This window comes from Thalassophryne amazonica, chromosome 6 (assembly GCF_902500255.1).
Source record: "Thalassophryne amazonica chromosome 6, fThaAma1.1, whole genome shotgun sequence".
NCBI lineage: Eukaryota > Metazoa > Chordata > Actinopteri > Batrachoidiformes > Batrachoididae > Thalassophryne > Thalassophryne amazonica.
This window is the reverse complement of record NC_047108.1, coordinates 32240796-32253146: the sequence shown is the minus strand read 5'-3', so window position 1 is coordinate 32253146 and position 12351 is coordinate 32240796. Positions and strand designations below refer to the sequence as shown.

The 12351-nt window shown below is 41.3% G+C and overlaps 1 protein-coding gene across 1 annotated transcript in view; it reads right to left on the bottom strand.

The window, feature by feature from the left end:
• The window catches only part of ttll10 (tubulin tyrosine ligase-like family, member 10), a 68848-nt gene extending 64978 nt beyond the window's left edge, over nucleotides 1-3870 (bottom strand). Inside the window, exons 1-2 of the mRNA XM_034171463.1 lie at nucleotides 3653-3870; nucleotides 3260-3378 (exon numbers count right to left, since the gene is read on the bottom strand). Of these exons, the coding sequence (XP_034027354.1) occupies nucleotides 3260-3378; nucleotides 3653-3870 (337 nt within the window). The remainder of the gene's footprint in view (nucleotides 1-3259; nucleotides 3379-3652) is intronic.
• Nucleotides 3871-12351: the final 8481 nt, after the last annotated feature.

The window sequence follows — 12351 nt, the reverse complement described above, 5'->3', positions numbered from 1 at the left end:
TTGGCACTATATACATAAAATTGATTTGATTTGATTTAATGCTACTGATGAAGAACGGCCAACAAGACAGAGTCGTCGCAGTTCAACTGAAAAGTTCATATTTGAGCAGAACTGCATCTTCTGTAAAAGCTATGGGTGAAAGAAAGTCCTCGTCAATGGGTTTTGGACCACAGAAGATTTGTCGCACTTTGCCCATGGTGGTGGGTACTCATTACGCCCTCTGGCAGAGCGAAGAAGCGATGAAGAACTCGCCACCCGTGTTCAAGGTTATGATCTTTTTGCCACAGAGGCACGCTATCATAACCATTGTCGTAAGAAATACGTTGATAGATCACATGGCAGAGCACTGATGAAGGCGACAAGCAGGAAGTCAAAGACCTTGAAAGGACTCATGAACTTTGTTTCTTGAAAATATGTGAAGGTATTGATCAGAAAATAATCATTGGCCATGAAGTAATGAAAATGACTGCCCTAAGAGACATGTACATTGAACAGCTGTCAGAGACACCATTTGCCAATCCAAACTATCGAACAGAGACACTAAAAATGAGGTTGGAAAAGCATGAAATATATTCATAAAAACTTAGTATTGTTTCCCTTGATAGAATGGGTGGGAGGCTGCAGTCTGCTTTGGTATTCAGCAATGATCTTGATCTTGCTACTGCTGTTCGAAATAGTTATTGCTTGCATAGGCCTAGCTCAGATCAAATTGATGATGTTGCTCTTCTACTACGCCAAATAATCAAGGATGCATTTCTGAAAGCTGGTGACATGCCATGGCCACCCACTGCTGGGTATCTACAAACATTAGAAAGCCCAGTGCCTGAGAGTTTGCAGAAGTTCCTTCGCCATCTGATTTGTGGTAAAAGCTCATTGCCATCGTCGGAGAAGACAGAGTGGCTTGTATCTTCCCTTGGTCAAGACATCTGGCTGTGCAGTGACAAGAGGAGAATGGAAGTTACCAAAACATGTTTTGGTGTGCATGACTCTGTGCCATCTCTTCCGCAGTGCTCAACTCAATACTCTCATGAACAGACTTGGGCATGCAGAGAATTATTCCTTCTCTCTTGAACTGGAGACCACTCTTGCCACTGCTCTCGAAGAGGCTTCTAGTGTCCTTACTCCCCACATAGTGCGCAACCCTGTAGGCCCCTCCCTGTTCCACAGCGACTTTGACAATTTTGACCAATATGTCAATGATCTTGCAGGAAGTGGATCGGTACACACTGCCCATGGCATTATGTTGCAGAACGTGCGGAAGGATGAAGTCGTCTCTGATCCACTTATCCCCACAGTACCAAAGACAGGAAGGAGGTTCTTGGACATCAGTGAACCAGACAGTCTACCACCTTGTTTCATCAATCAGAGGAACAGCCCCCAGATGACCATCAAACAGTTGTCTTCTCCTGGTTGTGAGGGTACCTTGGCTAAATCAGAGGCTTTCAGAGGATGGGGTGGTTTCATATCTGAAACTGGGGTCTCTGCCAGAGGGCGTATTGAGTCCCCACCACCATGGGCAAAGTGTGACAAACCTTCTGTGGTCCAAGACCCATTGACGAGGACTTTCTTTCGCCCATAGCTTTTACAGAAGATGCAGTTCTGGTCAAATATGAACTTTCAGTTGAACTGCGACGACTCTGTCTTGTTGGCTGTTCTTCATCAGTAGCATTAGTCGGCTTCAGGCGGCTAAGATGATTGGTGAAACTCGAGTGGCATTCACGATGGTAACTGTGATTTTCCCCAAGCTGCTCAGGAATTTGGGCACAAATGGCATCACGCCGATGTACCGACTCAGGCGGCTGAGCTAGTCTCTTATGCCTGACTTCAAGTATTTTTTCAAATCGTTCCTGGGCATTTGGTAGATTTGAGAAGCGTACAAAGTCAGTTGTGTTTGCCTTGCTGTTATGAATGATGCAGATGTCATTGCTGCAGGGTGCTGGTCTTTTAGTGCTGGCCTTTCTTTTCGGCATTCTGCTGATGTCAGGCGACCTGAAATAAGCAAGAATGGCACCATTAATTGGTGAAACTTGGTCATCTAAGGATGTACTCATTATACACTTGGAGAATTGACCTGTTTTTTCTACACTATTTAAGTTCTACACTGATATTGTTTAACTCTAATATTCATAAAACAACACAACCCAATAGCCTACATTGTAAATACAAAGATCTGTAGGTATTAAGGTGAGCTCATACAAACCCATGTGTGTACTCCTATACATACACCTTGCCTGCATCTGTATACAGTATTTTTGTTTATAGCATATCTCATGCTGAGAGTTATTTGTTGTGGCATACTTTGTTCATAAGCAGTGAGACCTTTACTGTGTTGAAATCTCTGATAATTTTGAGTTTTCTAAAATTTGCCCCTTTTGCGTAAAATATTGAGTCATTATTTTAGAAAATAATTAAACACTGGTGGGTTAAAACATGTAAAGGGATGTTAGAAAGAGATTTTTTGGTGTCCTGGGTGAATACTTTCCTATTTGGGAACTTCAGGGAACATTTACAGGCCCAACTTACAGATTTTAGGTATTCCCTAAATTTCTTGACCTTTTGACCTCTGTTGACCTAACTATGGACATAATTTGCATATTGATGATTTCAAACATTATAGTGGCCCAAGACAAACAGTTTGATGGGTCATACACTTTCCTGTGACAACCCATTCAAAAGTTATGTCAATTTAGATTTCCCCTACCCCAAAACTGACCGAAGGAAAATTTGGAGCCAAGTTCACAAATAATACCCCAGGAGTGTCATTGAATCCCTATATTTTCGGTGGCAACATGGAAAATATGAAAATATAGATCTAATACTACAACCTACATCAACTTTCATCACTTTGGGGGGGGGGGGGGGGTGCAAAGTGAGCCCACCCAGCCCATGGACTATGATGCATTCTTTGATTTTATTCTGCCAGAAGTGACTACTGACTGTAGAAAATATATTAAATACAGTATCAGGACAAGTGCTTTGATGAATGTCATAAATCATAACCAGCTTCAGTGTTATCTTTGGTGACTGATAGTGAAGGGAGGTCAGACTTCAGCCATCTGTGGCATCATAAGCCAAGTATATTAAAAAGCATAATTCTTTAAGGCATTAAAGAAAGAAACAAAAATGAAGCAGATCAGCATCCCCACCAAAATATAATTACCCTGACCTTAAGACGTCATCTGTGATCACATGACCTTTGCTCTCCCCCAGATGCTGGAGGTTATTAGAAAGGTTTAATGTGCAGGCACACAATGACTACCTGGCCTGAAGTTGTGGTAGTTGGAAGGTGATCTAGTCTCACACCACTTGAGTTTGAAATCTTCCCGGTGCTTGTCATAAATCCTCCTCCATCCTCTGCTCTCACAGTAATTGCTGACTCTGGGAGGAAAAGTCCCAGAAGAAACCAGTCACACGTCTGCTTAATCATATAACAATCCAGAGGTCAGGGAACCATGACAGATGAGACCCCCGCTGATAAAGGGCCCCAAAATGATTTATAAAGCATGCCAACAAGTTTCTTCCTGAAGGGCTGCAACCCTGACTGCAGCTGTTAATGCTGAAGCTAGAATCTGACCATATTTTTGAAATGCTGTATGAAAATAGTGCCTTACTGACATTTTTTGTGTCCTTGATTTCTTATTGGTCTACTTACATTTCAGCCCCATTGAAACCTCCAAAGAAGTAGAAAGGTCCGGGCTTCTGGGGCTCCTTGGCCTGCCACTCCCTCTGCCTGTTCACATAGGAGTAAATGGTTGGGCCCCCAGGAACAGGTCTATGATGGCAACGCTCCACCTGGAAAAAATCTAATATCAACCCGGGGGGGGTGGTCACACAGAGATTTGAGTTATTTACAGGTATGTAGATTGGCATTTCCTGAATCTGGGATGGTACACTTATAGGAACATGTTGTATTAAAAGGGGTATTTAAGGGAAGATGTATTTGCGTGAGGACCAATACATAGACTGCTTGACGTCACCCATAGGTTTTCTACAGAAACCAAAAATAGCCTTTTTAAAAGCCGAAAATTGCTGCTCTGAGAGTCACCATGATGGCAGCACTTATTCTGCCTCCATCACGGCCAGCCCATAAATGGATAAAGAGGTGATGTGTGGGCAAGACCTCGCATGACCTGGGTGGGACAAAGTGTGAACACTACTTCTTAGTAGTGTTCGTTACCAAACAAGCTAAGCTAACAGGCTAATCTTGGTTCAGGTGTTTAGTAAAGCATATTTTTGGGGACTTGACAGTAGTTTTCTTAACTGTTTGCTTGAGTGTGGTTGTCAAAAATTGACCTGCTTAATTCCTTAGTAATCGTAGATTAATGACCTAACATCAAGCTACCAATAGCGGCTAAATGTGTTAGTGCCACTATCACACAAAATTAAACAAGACCAATCAGAGATTTCGGACATCCGCAAATCCAGATCTGGATCGCCTCCAAAATTTAATGGAGTCTTCCATGGCCTAATATGTATGTTATCTGTTAAGTAGTTTTGACATAATACTTCAAAGCCTTTATAAAGTTAATGTTGATCCAGAATCCAGATCCGGATCTGGATCACCTCCAAAATTCAGTGGAGTCTTCCATGCAGTTTCAAATAAATTAAATTGATTGATTGATAGAATGACAGGACAGTAACACCATAGAATATCAGGACAGTGACACTATGGAACAAGAGCAACAAGAGATTTCTGACGTCCGCCAATCTGTATCCAGATCACCTTCAAAATTCAGTCTTCCATGCCCTAACGTCTATCTGTGGTGCAAATTTGGTGAAAATCTGTGAAGTAGTTTTGCCATAATCCTTCAAAGATGTAATCCTTCAAACCCTATATACAGTAAAATCTTGATCCAGAATTTGGATCCAGATCCAGATTACCTCTAAAAGTTAATGGAGTCTTCCATGGCCTAATATGTATCTGTGGTGCAAATTTGTTGAGAATCTGTGAAGTAGTTTTGACATAATCCTTCAAAGTGTATATAAAGTGAAATCTTAATCCAGAATATGGATCTGGATCACCTCCAAAATTTACTGAAGTCTTCCATGGCCTAATATGTATCCGTTGTGAAAATTTGATGAGAATCTGTGAAGTACTTTTGACATAATCCTTCAAAGACTGTATAAAATGAAACTTTATCCAGAATCCAGATCTGGATACAGCTCACCTCTGTTGTGAAAGTGTAGTGACACGGACCCACAACAGGGGGCGCAAATGAACGGACAATAGAAGGAGTCAACTTTGAACACTTTACTGTTGTGAATGTTGTGAACAATCTATCTTTGTTAGTTGGCTATGTACCACAGGCTTTTAAGGTGGCAGTAATTAAACCATTACTTAAAAAGCCATCACTTGACCCAGCTATCTTAGCTAAATATAGGCCAATCTCCAACCTTCCTTTTCTCTCAAAAATTCTTGAAAGGGTAGTTGTAAAACAGCTAACTGATCATCTGCAGAGGAATGGTCTATTTGAAGAGTTTCAGTCAGGTTTTAGAATTCATCATAGTACAGAAACAGCATTAGTGAAGGTTACAAATGATCTTCTGGCCTCAGACAGTGGACTCATCTCTGTGCTTGTTCTGTTACACCTCAGTGCTGCTTTTGATACTGTTGACCATAAAATTTTATTACAGAGATTAGAGCATGCCATAGGTATTAAAGGCACTGCGCTGCGGTGGTTTGAATCATATTTGTCTAATAGATTACAATTTGTTCATGTAAATGGGGAATCTTCTTCACAGACTAAAGTTAATTATGGAGTTCCACAAGGTTCTGTGTTAGGACCAATTTTATTCACTTTATACATGCTTCCCTTAGGCAGTATTATTAGACGGTATTGCTTAAATTTTCATTGTTACGCAGATGATACCCAGCTTTATCTATCAATGAAGCCAGAGGACACACACCAATTAGCTAAACTGCAGGATTGTCTTACAGACATAAAGACATGGATGACCTCTAATTTCCTGCTTTTAAACTCAGATAAAACTGAAGTTATTGTACTTGGCCCCACAAATCTTAGAAACATGGTGTCTAACCAGATCCTTACTCTGGTTGGCATTACCCTGACCTCTAGTAATACTGTGAGAAATCTTGGAGTCATTTTTGATCAGGATATGTCATTCGAAGCGCATATTAAACAAATATGTAGGACTGCTTTTTTGCATTTACGCAATATCTCTAAAATTAGAAAGGTCTTGTCTCAGAGTGATGCTGAAAAACTAATTCATGCATTTATTTCCTCTAGGCAGGACTATTGTAATTCATTATTATCAGGTTGTCCTAAAAGTTCCCTAAAAAGCCTTCAGTTAATTCAAAATGCTGCAGCTAGAGTACTAACGGGGACTAGAAGGAGAGAGCATATCTCACCCATATTGGCCTCTCTTCATTGGCTTCCTGTTAATTCTAGAATAGAATTTAAAATTCTTCTTCTTACTTATAAGGTTTTGAATAATCAGGTCCCATCTTATCTTAGGGACCTCGTAGTACCATATCACCCCAATAGAGCGCTTCGCTCTCAGACTGCAGGCTTACTTGTAGTTCCTAGGGTTTGTAAGAGTAGAATGGGAGGCAGAGCCTTCAGCTTTCAGGCTCCTCTCCTGTGGAACCAGCTCCCAATTCAGATCAGGGAGACAGACACCCTCTCTACTTTTAAGATTAGGCTTAAAACTTTCCTTTTTGCTAAAGCTTATAGTTAGGGCTGGATCAGGTGACCCTGAACCATCCCTTAGTTATGCTGCTATAGACGTAGACTGCTGGGGGGTTCCCATGATGCACTGTTTCTTTCTCTTTTTGCTCTGTATGCACCACTCTGCATTTAATCATTAGTGATCGATCTCTGCTCCCCTCCACAGCATGTCTTTTCCTGGTTCTCTCCCTCAGCCCCAACCAGTCCCAGCAGAAGACTGCCCCTCCCTGAGCCTGGTTTTGCTGGAGGTTTCTTCCTGTTAAAAGGGAGTTTTTCCTTCCCACTATAGCCAAGTGCTTGCTCACAGGGGGTCGTTTTGACCGTTGGGGTTTTACATAATTATTGTATGGCCTTGCCTTACAAAAAAAAGCGCCTTGGGGCAACTGTTTGTTGTGATTTGGCGCTATATAAAAAAAAAATTGATTGATTGATTGATTGAATGCCACAACCATACACAGCAGATTATAGAATGATACAAAGTCAATGGATAAAGGTGTCGTGTGGGCAGGCTCGACGATAGGAGACGTCCGTCTAGAGAAGAACCGGAACCACACGATTTCCTCCGCCACCGAACCCGAAGGATACTGGAGCCGCCAGGTCCCGAGTCCCCCAGGTGGCCACCGTCTCCGCGTGTCGGATCTGGTACTGCTGGCGAAGAGCAAAGACAGTCAAGTGTGGGTGTGTGTACACCCAGTAACAGCAACGGTGGGAATTCCACCTCCACCTCAAATCACACACTCGTGCAGCTCCTGTTTAAGCACTTATCTGGAAAGAGTGAGAGGCGAAGACGTCGGCACTCTCACAAACCACCAATCAGCTGACAAGGCTCCACAGGACAACGGCTGCTAACAGAGCACACGTAAGTTATAATTCCTTTAGTACGGCAGAGAATATTACCTCCTTAGAAGAATGATATCTCGGCGACGTGGTGGAGGTGTCATCCTGCTTTTATCCGGGATGAAGTGCAGATGATCGGTGACAGCTGTCACAGTTGATGAGTGACAGCTGTCACCTCAGCTGTTCCTGTGAGGCGGCAGCGCCCTCTAGTGCCTGAAGCCCGCACTTCAGGCAGGGCACCCTCTGGTGGTGGGCCAGCAGTACCTCCTCTTCTGGCGGCCCACACAACACACCTCCAGATTTTAAAAGCAGTCTTCCATGGCGTAATATGAATATGTGTTGAAAATTTTGTCAAAATCTGTGCAGTAGTTTTGACGTAATCCTGCTACCAGTAATCCTTCAAAGCCTATATAAAGCAAAACTTGATCCAGAATCCAGATCCGGATCAACTCCAAAATTTAATGGGTTCTTCCATTGCCTAATATCTATCTGTGGTGAAAATTTCATCAAAATCTGTGCTACCAGACAGACAGACAAATAAACGCAGGCAATTTTATTACATCCTTGGCGGACGTATCAAGAGTACCGCTCTCATAGAGCACAAACCTCCGCTAACACTAGTTTTCCAATTCCACAAATTTTTGCCTTGGAAAAATTTTCAAGGTCAAAGTCCTGTTAGAAGTGACTTTTCATAAGATTAAAATATAATACAAAATATCGATCAAAAGGGCTTTTCAATGTTAAAATCAAAAATATCCGCTCAATCCACAATACAGATCAGATGCAGATCAAACTTAATCTATTCATTGAAAGCGTCAGTCTGCACCTCACTTTCAAATATGAGAGTGATTTGGGCTTGTTTGATTAAGATATGATGTAAAATATACATTAAACAGGGTTTTCAATGTTAAATTTAAATGACCACAAAATCTTTAATATGGATCAGATCCAGATCAAACTTTGTCAGTCAATACAGGATACCATCCTACACAGTGCTCTCAAATATGAAAGAAATCTGGGCCGGTATGCACGAAGCAGCCTAAGGCTAAAAATAACTCCTAGTGACATTATTCTAAGAAAAATCTTAGAATTTCTCAAATTCTTAGACATTTCTTAGAATTTTCCGTTGGTAAGAAGAAAGTTGTCCACAAAGCACCTTAAGACTTAAGATAGCTGCTAAGGTGCCAAACTGGTAAGAGTAGTGAGGAGGACTTTTAAGAAGCCTAAGAGTGTCAGACAAGCTGGTGGAAAAGACAGAGAGGAAGCAGAGATATTCTCCATCTGTAGGAAAGTGTGTCAGTAACATGCAACCAGCTTGATCTACGAAATTATTTTATGTTAATTTACTGTCTTAATGTATTTATAAATTGTTTAGGTTCTTGTTATCATATACACACATTAATTAGGGCCCAAGTAGGACAATGTCCTACAAGGACCATATTGTAATTGCGCTGTTTATTATTATTATTATTATTATTATTATTATTATTATTATTATTCTCACTCTTGAAATCAAAATTTCGGCCTGTTCCCATGCTCAAAAACTCACCAAACTTTGCAAAGTCATCCGGCCGGATCCGAAATTCAATATTTTGGGGGTGTCACACATGGTCGCAGCGAAATCGCAAAATAGCGCCCCCTAGAAATTTTCAAAAACCCCTCCACATTGGGGTTTTTTCATCGCAGCCTCACGAAATTCGGTACACATATTTACCATGCTAGGACGCACAAAAAAGTATTTTACCGTCATGGTGAAATGTCGACAGGAAGTCGGCCATTTTGATATTGCCCATTCACCAAGAAATTATGTTCTTCCTTTTGACGGCTTTAATTTTGTCATATCATCATGAAAATTGATATACAGGTCAAGCACGACAACCTCTTACAATTAATAGGGGTATCGCCCATGGGCGGGGCAAAATGCCTCAATAGCGCCCCCTTGAATCTTTCAAAAACCCCTTCCCATAGGGGTTTTTTGGAGTAAGGAGATGAAAATTGGTACACGTGTGACTTGCATAGATGTACAAAAACGTCTCTTGCACCATTGGTCTACTCCAAACAGGAAGTCGGCCATTTTGAATTTTCTTGTCATTTTGCCATGATTTCCACACGTTGTATTTGAACAAACTCCTCCTAAGGATTTTGTCCAATGCACTTCAAATTTCTTTCACAGCATCCAGACATGATACTGACCAAAAGTTATCGAACGCTTTTCTCTATGTTGAAGGGTGTGGCCACTATGGTGCCGCCATTTTGGCCCTTCGCCATGGAACATCAAGTCATGATAACTCCTTCATGCTTTGCCTGATGGACTTGAAAATTTACATGTGTGATGACAGTTGGCCCCTGAACACATCTGCCCCCTCTGTTTGTGCTCTGAGTACCCCCTAGTGGATGAACCATCAACATGTCATTACTTCTTCATTCATTGTGTGATATGCTTGAAATTTGAAATGTGGGATCAGTGGTTGCCCCTGTATGCACATGCCCACATCTGGTCACAAGGGGACGCGCTGGCCTGGGTAGGTGGCCGCGCGGAACGAGGGCCCGTATATGACTGCTTGCAGTCCTAGTATTATCATTATTATTGTTATTATCAGCATTATTGGAAAATGGAACAACAATGAAAATAAGTGTTTTCACTTTCTTGTGTCATGCATGCAGTTTTAACATATTTACATTTATATTATGTATTTACATTGAACTTTTTAATAAACTCACACACCAATGCACACTTTTGATATGTACATAGATAAGCAGCACGTGAATAAGATATGTTCAAACATGTTCAAGCTGTGTAACAATTCATTTTGTGGTGACCTGCTTGAAATAATGAAAGACAAGCAAGAGCTTTTGTTTTTTTTGTTTTTTTGTTTTTTGGCACTCTTCCACTAGGAGGAACTCTTACTTTTCAAATAAAACAACAGAGGGACAGCAGCAAATATGATACACTTTTCACTTATGGTGACAACATGGTGACACTTAAATCACTAAACCAATTGAACTACAAAAACACACACACAAAAAAAAAATCAACAACACTAACAACATTTTTAAACTAACATGAACCACAATTGCAACATTTAAAACCCCTAAACCCAAATCTCCCATAATGCATTGCAGCACAAGAATTTACCGGTTTAGCGACCGCCCCGGCATCACTCCAGTTTAATTTTGCTAAGTATCATCATTATGGCAATAAATTGTTTTCACGATTATCCATTTCTTAAAGCTGTTATAAATGGTAAATGGACTGCATTTATATAGCGCTTTTCCATCTGCATCAGACGCTCAAAGCGCTTTACAATAATGGGTGCTGCCATACAAGGCACTCACTACACACCGGCAATAGGGGATTAACGACCTTGCCCAAGGGCCCTTAGTGATTTTCCAGTCAGGCGGGGATTTGAACCCAGGATCTTCTGGTTTCACGCCCAACACCTTAACCACTAGACCATCACCTCCCATAACATCATCAGTTATATCATCGGTTGATTTTACTGCTCATTCATATGTAGGAGCACAGAGTGCATTTATTTTTGTATTTCCCTTCCCTTTCCGTGACAACCAATTACAGCTCTTGCAGGACCACGTCATACCTAGAAACAGGGTCAACCCCGCCTCCTCACTAAGATAGGAGTTTCAATCTCCTTCTTGCTCAGACTCGCTCTCAGACACCTGCTGGCTCACTCTTAGGCTAAGATTCCTTGCCAGGAAATTTTAGACTAAGTTAGGAGTTCTTTGAGAGGGCTTTGAGATTGTTCGTGCATATGGGCACTGGTCTTTTTTGACAGAATTATACATTTTTGAACATTCGTTCAATGTTAAAGATAGGGATTTTCCCAGTTTCCCGGGATTTTTTCTGACTTTACCCTTTGAACTATGACCTTGATAAATGAGTCAGGTCTTGCCTATCAGGATATGCATCATCAGTAAAAATTTCATAATGATATATGAAAAACTGTGGGCTCCAGGTTGTTCACAAACAAAGAAACAGACAGCCAAACAAACAAACGGGCGAAAACATAGCCTCCTCCAACTTTGTTGGCCGAGGTAATGACACAAAGATTTCACTGAAATAATACAAATAAATAAAATGTCTAGAAATTACAGACATGGTCCTCCACAACACCTAGTGGCCTGAGCTAGCAGCTTCTGTGTGGCAAGAACTCTGAGCTTCACTAAGGACCGTACCTGTCAAACAAAGTGACCATGCCCCTAATTATGCAGAACCTTATGCCCTAATATGTCTTAAACTAGGGCGTTAATAAAAAAAATATTGAAATCACCTCCCTCTGCTTCGTACTGTTGTCATAGTATGTTAAACTAGCTACAGAGACCAAAACTATTTTGTTGTACCAGAATGTAAACTTTAGCATGTGCTTCTTTCTGGAGACAGCCAGAATCAGCCATACAACAAACTGCAACTTTTCTTCTTCCTGATGTGCCTCATTTTGGACAGCAGACTTGCCACTTGGTTCCTTCTCCTCCTCTGTGTTTCCAGTTGGCGTGCCACGGAGCTGATTGCCTCACCTGACACTCATCACCAACAGCAGTATATACAGGTCTGTCCATAAAGTATAGGTCCTTTTTATTTTATTCAAAAACTATATGGATTTCATTCATATGTTTTTACGTCAGACATGCTTGAACCCTCGTGCGCATGCGTGAGTTTTTCCACGCCTGTCGGTGACGTCATTCGCCTGTGAGCACTCCTTGTGAGAGGAGTCGTCCAGCCCCTTGTCGGAATTCCTTTGTCTGAGAAGTTGCTGAGAGACTGGCGCTTTGTTTGATCAAAATTTTTTCTAAACCTGTGAGACACATT